This window comes from Nerophis lumbriciformis, linkage group LG26 (assembly GCF_033978685.3).
Source record: "Nerophis lumbriciformis linkage group LG26, RoL_Nlum_v2.1, whole genome shotgun sequence".
Taxonomy (NCBI): domain Eukaryota; kingdom Metazoa; phylum Chordata; class Actinopteri; order Syngnathiformes; family Syngnathidae; genus Nerophis; species Nerophis lumbriciformis.
The window spans coordinates 2,186,558-2,209,649 of NC_084573.2; the positions used below are offsets into that span (position 1 = coordinate 2,186,558).

At 42.5% G+C, this 23,092-nt stretch overlaps 1 protein-coding gene across 1 annotated transcript in view; it reads right to left on the bottom strand.

Annotated features, from left to right (window-relative positions):
• sptbn5 (spectrin, beta, non-erythrocytic 5) overlaps window positions 1-15,828 on the bottom strand; it is a 55,369-nt gene extending 39,541 nt beyond the window's left edge. The window contains exons 1-8 of the mRNA XM_061987678.2: window positions 15,632-15,828; window positions 10,346-10,513; window positions 10,149-10,265; window positions 9,921-10,078; window positions 9,635-9,860; window positions 6,564-6,650; window positions 6,388-6,495; window positions 3,408-3,492 (exon numbers count right to left, since the gene is read on the bottom strand). Coding sequence (XP_061843662.1) covers window positions 3,408-3,492; window positions 6,388-6,495; window positions 6,564-6,650; window positions 9,635-9,860; window positions 9,921-10,078; window positions 10,149-10,265; window positions 10,346-10,513; window positions 15,632-15,745 — 1,063 coding nt within the window. The 5' untranslated portion in view covers window positions 15,746-15,828. The remainder of the gene's footprint in view (window positions 1-3,407; window positions 3,493-6,387; window positions 6,496-6,563; window positions 6,651-9,634; window positions 9,861-9,920; window positions 10,079-10,148; window positions 10,266-10,345; window positions 10,514-15,631) is intronic.
• Window positions 15,829-23,092: the final 7,264 nt, after the last annotated feature.

Genomic DNA, 23,092 nt, shown 5'->3' on the forward strand with positions numbered 1-23,092 from the left:
GTGCACTTGGCACCAGGACACCCTAGGCCGCAGTTCCATGATCGACTTTGTAGTTGTGTTATCGGATTTGCGGTCTCATGTTTTGGACACCCGGGTGAAGAGAGGGGCGGAGCTTTCTACCGATCACCACCTGGTGGTGAGTTGGCTGCGATGGTGGGGGAGGATGCCGGACAGACCTGGCAGGCCCAAACGCATTGTGAGGGTTTGCTGGGAACGCCTGGCAGAGTCTCCTGTCAGAGAGAGTTTCAATTCCCACCTCCGGAAGAACTTTGAACATGTCCCGAGGGAGGCGCTGGACATTGAGTCCGAGTGGACGATGTTCCGTACCTCTGTTGTCGAGGCGGCCGATTGGAGCTGTGGCCGCAAGGTAGTTGGTGCCTGTCGTGGCGGTAATCCTAGAACCCGTTGGTGGACACCGGCGGTGAGGGATGCCGTCAAGCTGAAGAAGGAGTCCTATCGGGTTCTTTTGGCTCATGGGACTCCTGATGCAGCAGACAGGTACCGACAGGCCAAGCGGTGTGCGGCTTCAGCGGTCGCGGAGGCAAAAACTCGGACATGGGAGGAGTTCGGTGAGGCCATGGAAAAAGACTTCCGGACGGCTTCGAAGCAATTCTGGACCACCATCCGCCGCCTCAGGAAGGGGAAGCAGTGCAGTGTCAACACCGTGTATGTTGGGGCTGGTGCTCTGTTGACCTCGACTGCGGATGTTGTGGATCGGTGGAGAGAATACTTCGAAGACCTCCTCAATCCTACCAGCACGTCTTCCTATGAGGAAGCAGGGCCTGGGGAATCTGTGGTGGGCTCTCCTATTTCTGGGGCTGAGGTTGCCGAGGTAGTTAAAAAGCTCCTCGGTGGCAAGGCCCCGGGGGTGGATGAGACCCGCCCGGAGTTCCTTAAGGCTCTGGATGTTGTGGGGCTGTCTTGGTTGACAAGACTCTGCAACATCGCGTGGACATCGGGGGCGGTACCTCTGGATTGGCAGACCGGGGTGGTGGTTCCTCTCTTTAAGAAGGGGAACCGGAGGGTGTGTTCCCACTATCGTGGGATCACACTCCTCAGCCTTCCCGGTAAGGTCTATTCAGGTGTACTGGAGAGGAGGCTACGCCGGATAGTCGAACCTCGGATTCAGGAGGAACAGTGTGGTTTTCGTCCTGGTCGTGGAACTGTGGACCAGCTCTATACTCTCGGCAGGGTCCTTGAGGGTGCATGGGAGTTTGCCCAACCAGTCTACATGTGCTTTGTGGACTTGGAGAAGGCATTCGACCGTGTACCCCGGGAAGTCCTGTGGGGAGTGCTCAGAGAGTATGGGGAAACGGACTGTCTTATTGTGGCGGTTCGCTCCCTGTATAATCGGTGTCAGAGCTTGGTCCGCATTGCCGGCAGTAAGTCGGACACGTTTCCAGTGAGGGTTGGACTCCGCCAGGGCTGCCCTTTGTCACCGATTCGGTTCATAACCTTTATGGACAGAATTTCTAGGCGCAGTCAGGGCGTTGAGGGTATCTGGTTTGGTGGCTGCAGGATTAGGTCTCTGCTTTTTGCAGATGATGTGGTCCTGATGGCTTCATCTGGCCAAGATCTTCAGCTCTCACTGGATCGGTTCGCAGCCGAGTGTGAAGCGACTGGGATGGGAATCAGCACCTCCAAATCCGAGTCCATGGTTCTCGCCCGGAAAAGGGTGGAGTGCCATCTCCGGGTTGGGGAGGAGATCTTGCCCCAAGTGGAGGAGTTCAAGTACCTCGGAGTCTTGTTCACGAGTGAGGGAAGAGTGGATCGTGAGATCGACAGGCGGATCGGTGCGGCATCTTCAGTAATGCGGACGCTGTATCGATCCGTTGTGGTGAAGAAGGAGCTGAGCCAGAAGGCAAAGCTCTCGATTTACCGGTCGATCTACGTTCCCATCCTCACCTATGGTAATGAGCTTTGGGTCATGACCAAAAGGACAAGATCACGGGTACAAGCGGCCGAAATGAGTTTCCTCCGCCGGGTGGCGGGGCTCTCCCTTAGAGATAGGGTGAGAAGCTCTGTCATCCGGGGGGAGCTCAAAGTAAAGCCGCTGCTCCTCCACATGGAGAGGAGCCAGATGAGGTGGTTCGGGCATCTGGTCAGGATGCCACCCGAACGCCTCCCTCGGGAGGTGTTTCGGGCACGTCCGACCGGTAGGAGGCCACGGGGAAGACCCAGGACACGTTGGGAAGACTATGTCTCCCGGCTGGCCTGGGAACGCCTCGGGGTCCCACAGGAAGAGCTGGACGAAGTGGCTGGGGAGAGGGAAGTCTGGGCTTCCCTGCTTAGGCTGCTGCCCCCGCGACCCGACCTCGGATAAGCGGAAGAAGATGGATGGATGGATGGAAGTTATTAACGTGTAATGAAGGTGTTATTAACCATACTTAGTCCCCAACTATGTCAAAATAGCCCCGGACTTGTTCTATTCATTTGTGCTGTTACGGATTTTAAGTTATTAATGGTTTTTAAGTTATTAACGGTTTTTAAGTTATTAATGGTTTTTAAGTTATTAACGGTTTTTAAGTTAACGTTTTATAGTTTTTAAGGTATTAACATGTTATTAATCATACTTAGTCCCCAACTATGTCAAAATAGACCTGGACTTGTTCTATTCGTTTGTGCTGTTATGGTTTTTAAGTTATTAGCGGTTTTTAAGTTATTAATGTTTTATGGTTTTTAAGTTAACGTTTTATGGTTTTTAAGTTATTAACGTGTAATGAAGGTGTTATTAATCATACTTAGTCCCCAACTATGTCAAAATAGCCCCGGACTTGTTCCATTTGTTTGTGCTGAAATTAGTTTCGGTTGTGCAGTTACGTTTTTTTAAGTTGAACGTTTTATGGTTTTATGGTTTTTTTTTATGGAATTGCCCTAATTATTATTCCTAAGTATACCGCTCCATCCATTTTCTACCGCTTGTCCCCCATACTATATCAAAACCTCCCTAAACTTGTCGTATTTGTTTGTGCTGTAAATATTTCCATTTGTGACATTTTGGTTTTGAAGTTAACATTTTGTGTTTTTTTATGTAATTAACATGTAATTAACGTGTTATTTTCCCTTTGTGATGTTACGTTTTTTTAAGTTAACATTTGATGTTTTTTTACGTTAACGTGTAATGAACATGTTATTATTCACTTGTCCAATTCATTTGAGCTGCAAAATATTTTGTTTGTGCTGTTTTGTTTTTCTCTCAATCACAGCCAAAAACTTGATTACTAACACATTTACTACACGTAAAACCATAAAACGTTAAAAACTCTAAAAGTTAGAACCAACAAACTATTGGAACTGGTTTGGGGAGGTTTTGACTGGGCGGGGGGGGGGATACATTATTGATCGTACTGGTGACCTTTGACCCGGGTAATCTGCGTTTGGTGGTCACAGAAGAAGAGGCTCGCTACCTTCTGGGGGCGCGTAGGCCCTTTGGTTGTTGGCGGCCAGCTGGGTCCTCAGACTGAACAAGTGGGCTTCGATGGCTCCACGTTCCTGAGGGGCAAACACAGACTCTTAGAGGGTCCAATCCATGGTCATATTACAACCAGAACCATGGCTAACACAGACCCTGAGGGTCCGGTCCATGGTCATATTACAACCATGGCCAACACAGACTCTCAGAGGGTCCGGTCCGTGGTCATATTACCACCATAATCATGGCCAACACAGACTCTCAGAGGGTCTGGTCCATGGTCATATTACAACCATAATCATGGCCAACACAGACTCTCCGAGGGTCTGGTCCATGGTCATATTACAACCATAACCATGGCCAACACAGACTCTCAGAGGGTCCAGTCCATGGTCATATTACAACCATAACCATGGCCAACACCAACTCTCAGAGGGTCCGGTCCATGGTCATATTACAACCATAACCACGGCCAACACAGACTCTGAGGGTCCGGTCCATGGTCATATTACAACCATAATCATCGCCAACACAGACTCTGGGGGTCCGGTCCATGGTCATATTACAACCATAACTATTGCCAATACAGACTCTCAGAGGGTCCGGTTCATGGTCATATTACAACCATGGCCAACACAGACTCTCAGAGGGTCTGGTCCATGGTCATATTACAACCATAACCATGGCTAACACAGACTCTGAGGGTCCGGTCCATGGTCATATTACAACCATAACCATGGCTAACACAGACTCTGAGGGTCCGGTTCATGGTCATATTACAACCATGGCCAACACAGACTCTCAGAGGGTCCGGTCCGTGGTCGTATTACCACCATAATCATGGCCAACACAGACTCTCGGAGGGTCTGGTCCATGGTCATATTACCACCATAACCATTGCCAATACAGACTCTCAGAGGGTCCGGTCCATGGTCATATTACAACCATAATCATGGCCAACACAGACTCTCAGAGGGTCTGGTCCATGGTCATATTACAACCATAACCATGGCCAACACAGACTCTGAGGGTCCGATCCATGGTCATATTATAACCATGGCCAACACAGACTCTCAGAGGGTCCGGTTCATGGTCATATTACAACCATAACTATGGCCAACACAGACTCACAGAGGGTCTGGTCCACGGTCATATTACAACCATAACCATGGCCAACACAGACTCTGAGGGTCCGATCCATGGTCATATTATAACCATGGCCAACACAGACTCTCAGAGGGTCTGGTCCATGGTCATATTACCACCATAATCATGGTCAACACATACTCTCAGAGGGTCCGGTTCATGGTCATATTACCACCTTAACCATGGCCCCAACTCTCAGAGGGTCCGGTTCATGGTCACATTACAACCATGGCAAACACAGACTCTCAGAGGGTCTGCTCCATGGTCATATTACCACCATAACCATGGCCAACACCAACTCTCAGAGGGTCCGGTTCATGGTCATATTACAACCATGGCCAACACAGACTCTCAGAGGGTCTGGTCCATGGTCATATTACAAGCATGGCCAACACCAACTCACAGAGGGTCCGGTCCGTGGTCATATTACCACCATAATCATGGCCAACACAGACTCTCAGAGGGTCTGGTCCATGGTCATATTACCACCATAACCATGGCCAACACCAACTCTCAGAGGGTCCGGTCCATGGTCATATTACAACCATGGCCAACACCAACTCTCAGAGGGTCCGGTTCATGGTCATATTACAACCATAACCATGACCAACACCAACTCTCAGAGGGTCCGGTTCATGGTCATATTACCACCATAACCATGACCAACACCAACTCTCAGAGGGTCCGGTTCATGGTCATATTACAACCATGGCCAACACAGACTCTCAGAGGGTCCGGTCCATGGTCATATTACCACCATAATCATGGCCAACACAGACTCTCAGAGGGTCTGGTCCATGGTCATATTACCACCATAACCATGGCCAACACCAACTCTCAGAGGGTCCGGTTCATAGTCATATTACAACCATAACCATGGCCAACACAGACTCACAGAGGGTCTGGTCCATGGTCATATTACCACCATAATCATGGCCAACACAGACTCTCAGAGGGTCTGGTAGACTCTCAGAGGGTCTGGTCCATGGTCATATTACCACCATAACCATGGCCAACACCAAGTCTCAGAGGGTCCGGTTCATGGTCATATTACAACCATAAACCATAAACCATAATCATGGCCAACACAGACTCACAGAGGGTCTGGTCCATGGTCATATTACCACCATAATCATGGCCAACACAGACTCTCAGAGGGTCTGGTCCATGGTCATATTACCACCATAATCATGGCCAACACAGACTCTCAGAGGGTCTGGTCCATGGTCATATTACCACCATAATCATGGCCAACACAGACTCACAGAGGGTCCGGTCCATGGTCATATTACAACCATAATCATGGCCAACACAGACTCTTGGAGGGTCTGGTCCATGGTCATATTACCACCATAACCATTGTCAATACAGACTTTCAGAGGGTCCGGTTCATGGTCATATTACCACCATAACCATGGCCAACACCAACTCTCAGAGGGTCCGGTCCATGGTCATATTACCACCATAACCATGGCCAACACCAACTCTCAGAGTGTCCGGTCCATGGTCATATTACAACCATAATCATGGCCAACACAGACTCTTGGAGGGTCTGGTCCATGGTCATATTACCACCATAACCATGGCCAACACCAACTCTCAGAGTGTCCGGTCCATGGTCATATTACAACCATAATCATGGCCAACACAGACTCTTGGAGGGTCTGGTCCATGGTCATATTACCACCATAACCATGGCCAACACAGACTCTCAGAGGGTCCATGGTCATATTTCCATCCTTTGTAACTGAGCTACTGCAATTTGCCTTGTGGATCAATAAAGTTAGTCAAAGTCCAAGTCTATATTACAACCTTAACTATGGTCTCACCTGATATTTGGGAGGTTTCTCCAGCATCCTGTAGGTCTTGAAGGCCGCCATGAGCACCTGCAGATCCCTCACCGAGTTGGGAAAGGTCCTGTCGTTGAGGCGCAGCACCTGCGGGCAGGGAGCAGCTACGTGACCCTGGCTGCTCCCTGCCCGCAGGTGTCACCGAGTCTTCTTACCGTCATCTGGATCCATTGCAGAAGGTCATGCACCATGGCCCCGTAGTGGACCTTCATGGCGTCCAGCTCCATCAGCAAGCCCACAATCTGAGGAGACAGTCCTCTCTTTTACCTCACAAGTCCACAAACCCGCAGGAAAGACTTGGGACTGACATGGCTCCCTTACAGACCTTGTAGAGGCTCCATGGGCAACATTCTCTTCTGTACTTCCTTTTTACCCACAATCCACTGAGGCTGCCCCCCACTGACATACCTGACCCCACCCCACCCCCCATCCCCACTCACGTCACCGGCTCTGACATCATCGGTGTCTCATGACCTCGTTCTACGCTCGTCAATTTACTGGCTAATCCCCGCCCCCCCGACTTGAATAAAAATGACCTCGTGGCCTCACCAGTTTCTCCTCTCTGTGCCGCTCTTCTACCTGGAGGCCACTTCCTGTCTGACTAATCCCGCCTTAATCCAGCAGGCGACTGGATTAGACGGTGCACTCCCGCAAGACGCCCACCAGAGGGCAGTATTGCAAGGAGCGTGTAGTTCTCTCCTACACCACCAGAGGGCAGTATTGCAAGGAGCGTGTAGTTCTCTCCTACACCACCAGAGGGCAGTATTGCAAGGAGCGTGTAGTTCTCTCCTACACCACCAGAGGGCAGTATTGCAAGGAGCGTGTAGTTCTCTCCTGCACCACCAGAGGGCACAAAGTCCCTACTCCTGGTTTTCTGGGCTCTCTGGAGGACACGTTGGCACTAAATATAGTCCACTTTAGACTGAATAGTCCACTTTAAACTAAATAGTCCATGTTGAACTCAATAGTTCATGGGAGACTAAATAGTCAATTTAAGACTAAATAGTCCACTTGAGACTAAATAGTCAATGTTAGACTAAATAGTTCATTTTTTTAGTTCATTTGAGACTAAATAGTGCATTTTAAACTGAATAGTTCACTTTAGACTAAATAGTCCACTTTAAACTAAATAGTCCATTGAGACTAAATTGTTTTGATTCGACTAAGTAGTCAAGTTTAGACTAAATAGTTCATTTGAGACTAAATAGTCCATTTAAGATTAAATAGTCTATTTTAGACTAAATAGTCCATTTGAGACTTAATAGTCCATTTTAGACTAAATAGTCCATTTGAGACTAAATAGTCCATTTGAGACTAAATAGTCCATTTGAGACTAAAAATAGTTTAGATTACACTAAATAGTTCATTTGATACTAAATAGTCCGTTTGAGATTAAATAGTTCAGATTAGAATAAATAGTTCACTTGAGACTAAATAGTCCCTTTGAGACTAAATATTCCACTTTAGACTAAATAGTCCATTTGAGACTAAATAGTCCATTTGAGACTAAATAGTTCATTTGAGACTTAATAGTCCATTTTAGACTAAATAGTCCATTTGAGACTAAATAGTCCATTTGAGACTAAATAGTCCATTTGAGACTAAAAATAGTTTAGATTACACTAAATAGTTCATTTGATACTAAATAGTCCGTTTGAGATTAAATAGTTCAGATTAGAATAAATAGTTCACTTGAGACTAAATAGTCCCTTTGAGACTAAATATTCCACTTTAGACTAAATAGTCCATTTGAGACTAAATAGTTAATTTGAGACTTAATAGTCCATTTTAGACTAAATAGTCAGTTTGAGACTAAATAGTCCATTTAAGACTAAATAGTCCATTTGAGACTAAATAGTCCACTTTAGACTAAATAGTCAATTTAAGACTAAATAGTCCATTTGAGACTAAATAGTCAATGCTAGACTAAATAGTCCATTTTTTTTAGACTGTATAGTTCATTTGAGACTAAATAGTGCATTTTAAACTGAATAGTTCACTTTAGACTAAATAGTCCACTTTAAACTAAATAGTCCATTGAGACTAAATTGTTTTGATTCGACTAAGTAGTCAAGTTTAGACTAAATAGTTAATTTGAGACTAAATAGTCCATTTGAGATTAAATAGTTCAGATTAGAATAAATAGTTCACTTGAAACTAAATAGTCCCTTTGAGACTAAATATTCCACTTTAGACTAAATAGTCCATTTTAGACTAAATAGTCCATTTGAGACTAAATAGTTCATTTGAGACTTAATAGTCCATTTTAGACTAAATAGTCCATTTGAGACTAAATAGTCCATTTGAGACTAAATAGTCCATTTGAGACTAAAAATAGTTTAGATTACACTAAATAGTTCATTTGATACTAAATAGTCCGTTTGAGATTAAATAGTTCAGATTAGAATAAATAGTTCACTTGAGACTAAATAGTCCCTTTGAGACTAAATATTCCACTTTAGACTAAATAGTCCATTTGAGACTAAATAGTTAATTTGAGACTTAGTAGTCCATTTTAGACTAAATAGTCAGTTTGAGACTAAATAGTCCATTTAAGACTAAATAGTCCATTTGAGACTAAATAGTCCACTTTAGACTAAATAGTCCATTTTAGACTAAATAGTCCATTTGAGGCTAAATAGTCCATTTTAGATGAAATAGTCAGTTTGAGACTAAATAGTCCATTTGAGACAAAATAGTCCATTTGAGACTAAATACTTGATTTGAGACTAAATAGTCCATTTGAGACTAAAAATAGTTCAGATTACACTAAATAGTTCATTTGATACTAAATAGTCCGTTTGAGACTAAATAGTTCAGATTAGAATAAATAGTTAATTTGAGACTAAATAGTCCCTTTGAGACTAAATAGTCCACTTTAGACTAAATAGTCCATTTTAGACTAAATACTCCATTTGAGACTAAATAGTCCATTTTAGACTAAATAGTCCATTTGAGACTAGAATGGTCCAGTTTTGACTAAATAGTGCAGATTGAACCAAATAGTCCAGTTTAGATTAAATGTTCCAGTTTAGAATAAATAGTCCAGTTTAGACTAAATAGACCAAACTGACTAAATAGTCCAGATTGAACTAAAAAGTCCATTTTATACTAAATAGTCCAGTACAAACTCAATAGTCCAGATGGCACTAAATAGTCGAGATGGAACCAAAGATCTGTTGATGTGTGTGCTAAGGAGCGAGTGCTGCCACCTGGTGGCCCAGACCTTGGCGAGCCTTTTCTGGAGGGTGTGCTCGTGCTTGGTCCTGGAGAAGTAGTGGTAGTACAGGGACACGTAGGTCATGATGGACTTGTCGTCCTGAGACACCAAGATGTCCTCCACCTCCAGCAGCTGCATGATGCCCAGAGCCCGCTCGGCCACCTCGAAGGCCTGCTGCAGGTTGGCGCGGGCCTGGTCGCCACGTAGGCGGTCGTAGTCCAGCAGGTCGGGTCTGGGGGTAGGGTTAGGGTTAGGGTGTGTGTGAGTGTGTGTGTGGGAGAGAGAGAGACACCTGTGGGCGTGGATGAGGGCGTTGAAGGCCAGGCCGTCCTTCCAGCTGGAAGAGAAGTCCCTCACGTCCACACCGGCGTAGCCCGAGGTCTTCCTCTGGCACCAGATCAGCAGCGCCTCCTTTGCCGAGCGCTGGACGCTGCTGGCTCCGCCCCCCACCTAGGCGAGGAGACGGCAGGTGAGACCGGGGCAAGAGGAGAAGAAAGCAACGGTCGGTTTCGGTAGGAACCTCGTCCAGGTTTATGCGTCCAATCTGGAACCTGAGGATGATGATCCAGAGCAGACCCAGGATCAGGGTGCGGTCACCGTCCACCACGTTCTCCGGACCGATCAGATCCACTCGAATCTGGCATTGAGAAAGAGAGTCCTAATAGAAGCCACCACAAGGCGGCGCCCCCACACCTCGGAAGACCAGCAGGAAATCACCTTGGTCTTCAGGAAGTTGATAGCGACGCTGTTGTTCTCGAGGAAGTGGACCCTCAGCCGGCGGCGGCTGGGCGTCGGCAGCTTCTCCGCGGCGATGAGCTCCAGCAGACGGATCAGGGCCACGCCGGTCTTGAGCTCCTGGTAAACATCCGTCAGCTCCATGTCCTCCTGCGGGACCACGGAATGTTCACCTTTGTCGTGCTAGCCGGCCTACGCTAGCCGGAGCGTTGACGAATGCTCGGACGTTTCCTCCGGTGCCAGAACAACAACAACGTGTGGAATGTTTCCAGAAGGCTCCGTCAGGAAGTTCCCAGAGAACAAACGTCACCTCCATCATCTGGGAGAGGCCCGCTGCTTCCCTCGGACTTACACAACTTCCTGAAAGTCAAGAGCTAAACTGCTGACCTCCGCTCTTTAGCCGACTCTACGACAGGAACTTAGCACCAAAATAGAGAGAGAGACGCTTTCCAGTACACAAATAAGACTTGCTGTTTAGAAAGCGCTAACTTAGCTCACTGTAATGGACCAAGACTACTAGACAAGGACTGGTAGACCAGGAATAGTAGCCCCAGGACAACAAGACTATGACTACCAGGACAGCTCGGCCAGACTACTAGTCTAGGACTACCAGGAAAACTACACCAGACTGCTAGACAAGGACTAATAGACTATGACTAGTAGACCAGGGCTAGACTACAAAAACTATCTCTACTAGAGTAGGACAACTTGTACTAATAGACTAGGACTGTTTGACTATACTGTCGGACGACTAGCTAACTGGAACGTAAGTTACTTGGACAACTACACCAGACTGCTAGAAAAGGACTAATAGACTATGACTAGTAGACCAGGGCTAGACTACAAAAACTATCTCTACTAGAGTAGGACAACTTGTACTAATAGACTAGGACTGTTTGGCTATACTGTAGGACGACTAGCTAACTGGAACGTAAGTTACTTGGACAACTACACCAGACTACTAGACAAGGACTAATAGACTATGACTAGTAGACCAGGGCTAGACTACAAAAACTATCTCTACTAGAGTAGGACAACTTGTACAAAAAGACTAGGACTGTTTGACTATACTGTCGGACGACTAGCTAACTGGAACGTACGTTACTTGGACAACTACACCAGACTGCTAGACAAGGACTAATAAACTATGACTAATAGACTATGACTAGTAGACCAGGGCTAGACTACAAAAACTATCTCTACTAGAGTAGGACAACTTGTACTAATAGACTAGAACTGTTTGACTATACAGTAGGACAACTAGCTAACTGGAACGTAAGTTACTTGGACAACTACACCAGACTACTAGACAAGGACTAATAGACTATGACTAGTAGACCAGGGCTAGACAACAAAAACTATCTCTACTAGAGTAGGACAACTTGTACAAAAAGACTAGGACTGTTTGACTATACAGTAGGACGACTAGCTAACTGGAACGTAAGTTACTTGGACAACTACACCAGACTGCTAGTCAAGGACTAATAGACTATGACTAGTAGACCAGGGCTAGACTACAAAAACTATCTCTACTAGAGTGGGACCACTTGTACTAATAGACTAGGACTGTTTGACTATACTGTAGGACGACTAGCTAACTGGAACATAAGTTACTTGGACAACTACAACTAGACTAGGACTAGTAGACTAAGAATAGTAGACTGGGATTAATATCCCAGGACAACAAGACTAGGACTACCAGGAAAACTACACCAGACTGCTAGACAAGGACTAATAGACTGTGACTAGTAGACCAGGGCTAGACGACAAAAACTATCTCTACTAGAGTAGGACCACTTGTACTAATAGACTAGGACTATACTGTAGGACGACTAGCTAACTGGAACGTAAGTTACTTGGACAACTACACCAGACTACTAGACTAGTACCAGTAGACCAGGACTAATAGACTTGGACAACTAGGACTACTACACTAAGAGTAATTAAGTAAGACAACCAGGACTAATAAACTAGAATTGTTAGACTAGGACAACTAGGACTACTGGACTAGGAATAGCAGTACAGCTAGAATAGACTGGGCCAACACGAACTACTAGACAAGGACTGGTAAACTAGGAGTAATAGACCATGCACAGTAAACTAGGAAAACTAGGCCTACTATACCAGGACTCTTAGACCAGGAATAATAGACCAAGAAAACTAGGCTAGGACTAGTAGACTAAGAATAGTAGACCAGGAATAATAGCCCAGGACAACAAGACTAGGACTACCAGGACAGCTAGGCCAGACTATTGGTCTAGGACTACCAGGAAAACTAAACTAGACTACTATACAAGGACTAATAGACTATGACTAGTAGACCAGGGCTAGACTACAAAAACTATCTCTACTAGAGTAGGACAACTTGTACTAATAGACTAGGACTGTTTGACTATACTGTAGGACGACTAGCTAACTGGAACGTAAGTTACTTGGACAACTACACCAGACTACTAGACTAGTCCCAGTAGACCAGGACTAATAGACTTGGACAACTAGGACTACTACACTAAGAGTAATTAAGTAAGACAACCAGGACTAATAAACTAGAATTATTAGACTAGGACAACTCGGACTACTGGACTAGGAATAGCAGTACAACTAGAATAGACTGAGCCAACACAAACTACTAGACAAGGACTGGTAAACTAGGAGTAATAGACCATGCCCAGTAAACTAGAAAAACTAGGCCTGCCAGACCAGGACTCTTAGACCAGGAATAATAGACCAAGGCAACTAGGCTAGGACTAGTAGACTAAGAATAGTAGACCAGGAATAATAGCCCAGGACAACAAGACTAGGACTACCAGGACAGTTAGGCCAGACTACTAGACAAGGACTAATAGACTATGACTAGTAGACCAGGGCTAGACTACAAAAACTATCTCTACTAGAGTAGGACAACTTGTACTAATAGACTAGGACTGTTTGACTATACAGTAGGACGACTAGCTAACTGGAACGTAAGTTACTTGGACAACTACACCAGACTGCTAGACAAAGACTAATAGACTATGACTAGTAGACCAGGGCTAGACTACAAAAACTATCTCTACTAGAGTAGGACCACTTGTACTAATAGACTAGGACTATACTGTAGGACGACTAGCTAACTGGAACGTAAGTTACTTGGACAACTACAACTAGACTAGGACTAGTAGACTAAGAATAGTAGACCAGGAATAATAGCCCCAGGACAACAAGACTAGGACTACCAGGAAAACTACACCAGACTGCTAGACAAGGACTAATAGACTATGACTAGTAGACCAGGGCTAGACTACAAAAACTATCTCTACTAGAGTAGGACCACTTGTACTAATAGACTAGGACTATACTGTAGGACGACTAGCTAACTGGAACGTAAGTTACTTGGACAACTACACCAGACTGCTAGACAAGGACTAATAGACTATGACTAGTAGACCAGGGCTAGACTACAAAAACTATCTCTACTAGAGTAGGACCACTTGTACTAATAGACTAGGACTATACTGTAGGAAGACTAGCTAACTGGAACGTAAGTTACTTGGACAACTACAACTAGACTAGGACTAGTAGACTAAGAATAGTAGACCGGGATTAATAGCCCAGGACAACAAGACTAGGACTACCAGGAAAACTACACCAGACTGCTAGACAAAGACTAATAGACTATGACTAGTAGACCAGGGCTAGACTACAAAAACTATCTCTACTAGAGTAGGACAACTTGTACTAATAGACTAGGACTATTTGACTAAACAGTAGGACGACTAGCTAACTGGAACGTAAGTTTCTTGGACAACTACACCAGACTGCTAGACAAGGACTAATAGACTATGACTAGTAGACCAGGGCTAGACTACAAAAACTATCTCTACTAGAGTAAGACAACTTGTACTAATAGACTAGGACTGTTTGACTATACTGTAGGACGACTAGCTAACTGGAACGTAAGTTACTTGGACAACTACACCAGGCTACTAGACTAGTCCCAGTAGACCAGGACTAATAGACTTGGACAACTAGGACTACTACACTAAGAGTAATTAAGTAAGACAACCAGGACTAATAAACTAGAATTATTAGACTAGGACAACTAGGACTACTGGACTAGGAATAGCAGTACAACTAGAATAGACTGGGCCAACACAAACTACTAGACAAGGACTGGTAAACTAGGAGTAATAGACCATGCCCAGTAAAATAGGAAAACTAGGCCTACTAGACCAGGACTCTTAGACCAGAAATAATAGACCAAGTAAACTAGACTAAGAATAGTAGACCAGGATTAATAGCCCAGGACAACAAGACTAGGACTACCAGGACAGCTCGGCCAGACTACTAGTCTACGACTACCAGGAAAACTACACCAGCCTGCTAGACAAGGACTAATAGACTATGACTAGTAGACCAGGGCAAGACTACAAAAACTATCTCTACTAGAGTAGGACAACTTGTACTAATAGACTAGGACTGTTTGACTATACAGTAGGACGACTAGCTAACTGGAACGTAAGTTAATTGGACAACTACACCAGACTACTAGACTAGTCCCAGTAGACCAGGACTAATAGACTTAGACAACTAGGACTACTACACTAAGAGTAATTAAGTAAGACAACCAGGACTAATAAACTAGAATTATTAGACTAGGACAACTAGACTAGGAATAGCAGTACAACTAGAATAGACTGGGCCAACACGAACTACTAGACAAGGACTGGTAAACTAGGAGTAATAGACCATGCCCAGTAAAATGGGAAAACTAGGCCTACTAGACCAGGACTCTGAGACCAGGAATAATAGACCAAGAAAACTAGACTAGGTCTAGTAGACTAAGAATAGTAGACCAGGAATAATAGCCCAGGACAACAAGACTAGGACTACCAGAACAGCTACACTAGACTACTAGACAAGGACTACTAGACTATGACTAATAGACCAAGGCTAGACTACAAAAACTAAACCACTAGAGTAGGACAACTTGTACAAATAGACTAGGACTGTTTGACTATAGGACGACCAGGACAACTTGACCAGGACTACTAGACTAGGCCTTAAACAACTGGAATAGGACTACAAGACCAGGAATGTTCAGACAACTTGGCGAGTTAAAAAAAGTGTTCTAGGAAGTTGGCAGAAATCCAAACGAGCTGAGTGGGAACGAAGATGGTTTAAGGTAGGGCGCAGTAAAGTGGACTTTATGGACTAAGACCAAGGTTCTGTCCCCTAGGGGGGGCGTGAGAGACAATAACTGTTAAAGGAACACACACACATCCTCACCCCGTTCTTGGAGAAGACACTGTTCATCCACTTGGTGAAGGTCTTCTTCTGGACCGCCATCCTCTGCTCTTGGAGTTCTCGAACCCGCCCGGCGCCGTCCTCGTCCCCGTCCATCTTGGTTGGCTGCGGGGTCAGCGGAGTCAAAGGTCATTCCTGTCTCCGACCGTTCACCACTCAAGACTTCATAATAATGTCCTGGACTAATGGACCAGGACTAATAGACTAGGATAACTAACTGAGGACAACTAGGACGAAATGGATAAGGCAAGTAAACCAGGACAACGAGAACTACTAGAATTGGAAAACTTTGATTGCGAGACTTGGACTACCTGGACAGCTTGACCAGACCACAAGACTAAGAATACTAGACTAAGACAATTAGGACAACCAGGACAACAAAAGACTACAAGAAAAGGAATACTACAATATGACAGGTAGGTTACTAGACTATGACTACCAGAACAACTACACTAGACACTTAGTACTAATAGACAACTAGGACTACTGGACTAGGACTGCCAGGACAACCACAAAAGGGCTACTATACTAAACCTACTATACGAGGAAGAGTGGACCACTAGACTAGGACTACCAGACTAGGATAACTAGCACTACTAGAGTAGGACAACTAGGACTTCTGGACTAGGACTACCAGGACAACCAGAAAAGGGCTACTATACTAAACCTACTATACGAGGAAGAGTGGACCACTAGACTAGGACTACCAGACTAGGATAACTAGCACTACTAGAGTAGGACAACTAGGACTACTGGACTAGGACTACCAGGACAACCAGAAAAGGGCTACTATACTAAACCTACTATACGAGGAAGAGTGGACCACTAGACTAGGACTACCAGACTAGGATAACCAGCACTACTAGAGTAGGAAAAACTAGGACTAAGGGACTAGGGCAACTGGGACTAATGGACGAGGACAACTAGGACTACTGGACGAGGACTACCATAACAACCAGACAAGGGCTACTATACTAAACCTACTAGACGATGACGAGTGGACCACTAGAGTAGGACTACCAGACTAGGACTACTAGACTAAGAAAACTAGGACTACTACACCTACATAACTTTAGTAGGACAACTAGGACTAATACACAAGGACTACTACACTTGGACAACTAGCACTACTTGACTATGTATACCAGGACATCTAGACAAGGACTACTAAACTGTAACTATTAGACAAGGGCTAGTAAATTACTAGACTGACACTACTAGATTAGTTCTAGTAGACGAGGACAAGACTAGGAAAACTAGCGCTACTAAACCAGGACAACTAAACAAAGAAACTAGGGCTACCAGACTATTACTATTAGACCAGGTCAGCTAGGACTACTACATGAGGACTACCAGGATGACTAAACCACACTCTTAGACTAAAAATACTGGAAGAGGACTATAGAATACTAGACCATGACTATTAGATCAGGACGGGTAGATTAGGACTAGACTGGGAAAACTAGGACTAACAGACTAGGACAACTTGGACTGTTAGACTAGTACTACCAGGACTATGACAATTAGGACAACTGGACTAAGACTACTAGAGTAGAATAGTTAAGCCAACTAGGCGAGGACAAACAGGACTGGGACTGGGACTAGTATGACCAGTGGGACGAGAGCACACCTTTGAGGTCTGAACTACCAGTTGAATGTTAGCACAGCTGCGACCTGCAAACAGTCAAGTCTTGGCTCACACTGGAGACACCTGCGGAGTCCGCCCTAGGACTTGTTGGACTGCTGTCTAAACACCCTAGAACCCCACTGGATCCAAAGTGGCTTTAACTTTTGCCTACAACCGTCCTGTCTGTTTATCTGTCAACAGCCAGAACCACAAAACTAATGCAGAACTACTACAGAACTACAGCAGAACCGTAATAGAATTCTAAGAGTACAAGAGAACCACAACAGACCTAATGCAATACTACAGGACTAGAACAGAAGTGCTAAAGTAACCACAATAGAACGAATACAGAACCACAACATAACTAATTCAGAACTACAACAGAACTACTAAAGTAACCACAATAGAACAAATACAGAACCACAATAGAACGAATACAGAACCACGACATAACTAATGCAGAACTACAACAGAACTGCTAAAGTAACCACAGTAGAACAAATTCAGAACCACAACAGAACTAATGCCGAACTACGACAGAAGTGCTAAAGTAACCACAATAGAACGAATTCAGAACCACAACAGACTTATGCCAAACTACAACAGAACTGCTAAAGTAACCACAATAGAACGAATACAGAACCACGACATAACTAATGCAGAACTACAACAGAACTGCTAAAGTAACCACAACAGAACCAATTTAGAACCACAACAGAACTAATGCAGAACTACAACAGAAGTGCTAAAGTAACCACAATAGAACGAATACAGAACCACAACAGAACTAATGCAGAACTACAACAGAACTGCTTAAGTAACCACAATAGAACGAATACAGAACCACGACATAACTAATGCAGAACTACAACAGAAGTGCTAAAGTAACCACAATAGAACGAATACAGAACCACAACAGAACTAATGCAGAACTACAACAGAACTGCTAAAGTAACCACAACAGAACCAATACAGAACCACGACATAACTAATGCAGAACTACAACAGAACTGCTTAAGTAACCACAATAGAACGAATACTGAACCACAACAGAACTAATTCAGAACTACAACAGAACTAATGCAGAACTACCACAGAAGTGCTAAAGTAACCACATCAGAACGAATACAGAACCACAACAGAACTAATGCTGAACCACAATAGCATGAATACAGAACCACGACATAACTAATGCAGAACTAGAACAGAACTTCTAAAGTAACCACAATAGAATTAATACAGAACCACAACAGAACTAATGCAGAACTACAACAGAACTGCTAAAGTAACCAAAGTAGAACAAATACAGAACCACAACATAACTAATGCTGAACTACAACAGAAGTGCTAAAGTAACCACAACAGAACCAATTTAGAACCACAACATAACTAATGCTGAACTACAACAGAAGTGCTAAAGTAACCACAACAGAACCAATTTAGAACCACAACAGAACTAATGCAGAACTACAACAGAACTGCTAAAGTAACCACATCAGAACGAAGACAGAACCACGACAGAACTAATGCTGAACTACAATAGCATGAATACAGAACCACGACATAACAAATGCAAACTACAACAGAAGTGCTAAAGTAACCATATCAGAACGAAGACAGAACCACGACATAACTAATGCTGAACTACAACAGAAGTGCTAAAGTAACCACAATAGAACGAATACAGAACCACGACATAACTAATGCAGAACTACAACAGAAGTGCTAAAGTAACCACAATAGAACGAATACAGAACCACAACAGAACTAATGCAGAACTACAACAGAACTGCTAAAGTAACCACAACAGAACCAATTTAGAACCACAACAGAACTAATGCAGAACTACAACGTAACTGCTAAAGTAACCACATCAGAACGAATACAGAACCACAACAGAACTAATGCTGAACCACAATAGCATGAATACAGAACCACGACATAACTAATGCAGAACTAGAACAGAACTTCTAAAGTAACCACAATAGAATTAATACAGAACCACAACAGAACTAATGCAGAACTACAACAGAACTGCTAAAGTAACCACAATAGAACGAATACAGAACCACAACAGAACTAAGGCTGAACTTCAACAGAACTAATGCAGAACAACCACAGAAGTGCTAAAGTAACCACAATAGAACAAATACAGAACCACAACAAAACTAATGCAGAACTGCAACTTAACTGCTAAAGTAACCACATCAGAACGAATACAGAACCACAACAGAACTAATGCTGAACCACAAAAGCATGAATACAGAACCACAACATAACTAATGCAGAACTACAACAGAACTTCTAAAGTAACCACAATAGAATGAATACAGAACCACAACAGAACTAATGCAGAACTACAACAGAAGTGCTAAAGTAACCACAATAGAACGAATACAGAACCACAACAGAACTAATGCAGAACTACAACAGAAGTGCTAAAGTAACCACAATAGAACTAATGCAGAACTACAACAGTACTGCTAAAGTAACCACAATAGAACAAATACAGAACCACAACAGAACTAATGCAGAACTACAACTTAACTGCTAAAGTAACCACATCAGAACGAATACAGAACCACAACAGAACTAATGCTGAACCACAATAGCATGAATACAGAACCACGACATAACTAATGCAGAACTACAACAGAAGTGCTAAAGTAACCACAATAGAAAGAATAAAGAACCACGACATAACTAATGCAGAACTGCAACAGAACTGCTAAAGTAACCACAATAGAACGAATACAGAACCACGACATAACTAATGCAGAACTACAACAGAACTGCTTAAGTAACCACAATAGAACATATACAGAACCACAACATAATTATTGCAGAACTACAACAGAACTATTACATAATTGTAGGACTTTTTGGACTGCTGTTTAAACATCTTAGAATAAGTCAAAGCAGAACCCGGCTTGATCCACAGTAGTTCTGAGTTTTAACTTCTATCATCCTGTCTGTTTTATTTGTCAACAAGCAGCCAGACCCACAACAGAACCACAGCAGAACCGCAATATAATTACAGTAGAACTACAATAGAATGCTAACAGTACAAGAGAACCACAACAGAATTAGAACAGTTCTACTACATAACCACAATACAAATTACAATAGAACCACAATTAAATTACAACAGAACCACAATTAAAATTACAACAGAACCACAATTAAAATTACAACAGAAACTAAAACAGAACTACAATAGTTACAACAGAACCACAATACAATTACGACATAACTAAAACGGAACCGCAATAGAGTTACAACAGAACCGCAATAGAATTACAACAGTAAAAGAGAACCACAATAAAATAACAATACTACAATGGAACCACGACAAAATTACAACAGAACTAAAACAGAACCACAATAAAATTACAACACTAAAACAGAACCACAATAGAATTACAACAGAACTACAACAAAACCACAATAGAATGACAACAGTGAAAGAGAACCATAATAGAATAACAGTACTACAGAACCACAATAGAGTTACAACAAAAACCACAATAAAATGACAATATAACTACAACAGAACCGCAATAGAAGTACAACAAAACTACAATGTAACCACAATAGAACTACAACAGAACCACAATAAAATTACAACAGAACCACAATAAAACTACAACATAACTACAACAGAACCACAATAGAATTGCAACATAACTAAAACAGAACCACAATAAAATTGCAACAGAATCACAATAGAATTACAACAGAATCACAATGGAATTACAACAGAACCCAAACAGAACCACAATAAAATTACAACAGAACGATAGAATTACAACAGAACTAAAACAGAACCACAATAGAATTACAACAGAACTAAAACAGAACCAGAATATAATTGCAACAGAACCACACTAGAATTACAACAGAACTAAGAACCACAATTAAATTACAACAGAACCACAATAGAATTACAATAGAACTAAAACAGAACCACAATTAAATTACAACAGAACCACAATAGAATTACAACAGAACGAAAACAGAACCACAATAAAATCACAACAGAACCACAATAGAATTACAACAGAACGAAAACAGAACCACAATATAATTGCAACAGAACCACACAAAAATTACAACAGAATAAAAAGAGAACCACAATAAAATTGCAACAGAACCACAAAAGAATTACAACAGAACTAAAACAGAACCAAAATATAATTGCAAAAGAACAATACAATTACAACAGAACCACAAAAAATTACAACAGAATAAAAAGAGAACCACAATAAAATTGCAACAGAACCACAAAAGAATTACAACAGAACTAAAACAGAACCACAATATAATTGCAACAGAACCACAATACAATTACAACAGAACTACAAAAAATTACAACAGAATAAAAAGAGAACCACAATAAAATTGCAACAGAACCACAATAGAATTACAACAGAACAGAACCACAAAAAAATTACAACAGAACCACAATAGAATTACAACAGAACTAAAACAGAACCACAATAACATTACAACAAAACCACAATAGAATTACAACAGAACCACAATATAATTACAAAAGAACTAAAACAGAACCACAATACAATTACAACAGAACTAAAACAGAATCACAATAGAATTACAACAGAATGAAAACAGAACCACAATAAAATTACAACATAACTAAAAAGGAACCACAATAAAATTACAACAGAACCACAAAAGAATTACAACAGAACTAAAACAGAACCACAATAAAATTACAACAGAACTACAATAGAATTACAACAGAACTAAAACAGAACCACAATATAATTACAACAGAACCACAATAGAATTACAACAGAATGAAAACAGAACCACAATAAAATTGCAACAGAACCACAATAGAATTAAAACAGAACTAAAACAGAACCACACAAAAATTACAACAGAATGAAAACAGAACCACAATAAAATTACAACAGAAGCACCAAAGGATTACAACAGAACTAAAACAGAACCACAATACAATTACAACAAAACCACAATAGAATTACAACAGAACCACAATAAAATTGCAACAGAACCACAATAGATTTAAAACAGAACTAAAACAGAACCACAATAAAATTACAACAGAACCACACAAAAATTACAACAGAATGAAAACAGAACCACAATAAAATTGCAACAGAACCACAAAAGAATTACAACAGAACTAAAACAAAACCACAATAGAATTACAACAGAACCACAATAGAATTACAAAAGAACTAAAACAGAACCACAATAGAATTACAAAAGAACTAAAACAGAACCACAATAAAATTACAACAGAACTAAAACAGAACCACAATACAATTACAACAGAATGAAAACAGAACCACAATACAATTACAACAGAACTAAAACAGAACCACAATACAATTACAACAAAACCACAATAAAATTGCAACAGAACCACGTGAAAATGATAATAAAATGACGAGGGAACACAATAGAAGATTTGAAAACGGAGCAAAGATTTTTCTTACCTGTTCTTCACGCACCAATCCCAAGAGTGTGTGTGGTGTGTGTGTGTGTGTGTGTGTGTGTGTGTGTGTGTGTGTGTGTGTGTGTGTGTGTGGTGTGTGTGTGTGTGTGTGTGTGTGTGTGTGTGTGTGTGTGTGTGTGTGTGTGTGTGTGTGTGTGTGTGTGTGTGTGTGTGTTTGTGTGTGTGTGTGTGTGTGTGTGTGTGTGTGTGTGCGTGACCTTTGAAGTGGTTTACAGCAGGCGCACCTGACGGCGGGTCAAAGTTCAGGTGTAACAATTGAAAATTGCTGAGCGTGCACGTGATGTGCGCAATAAAGAACGAGAAG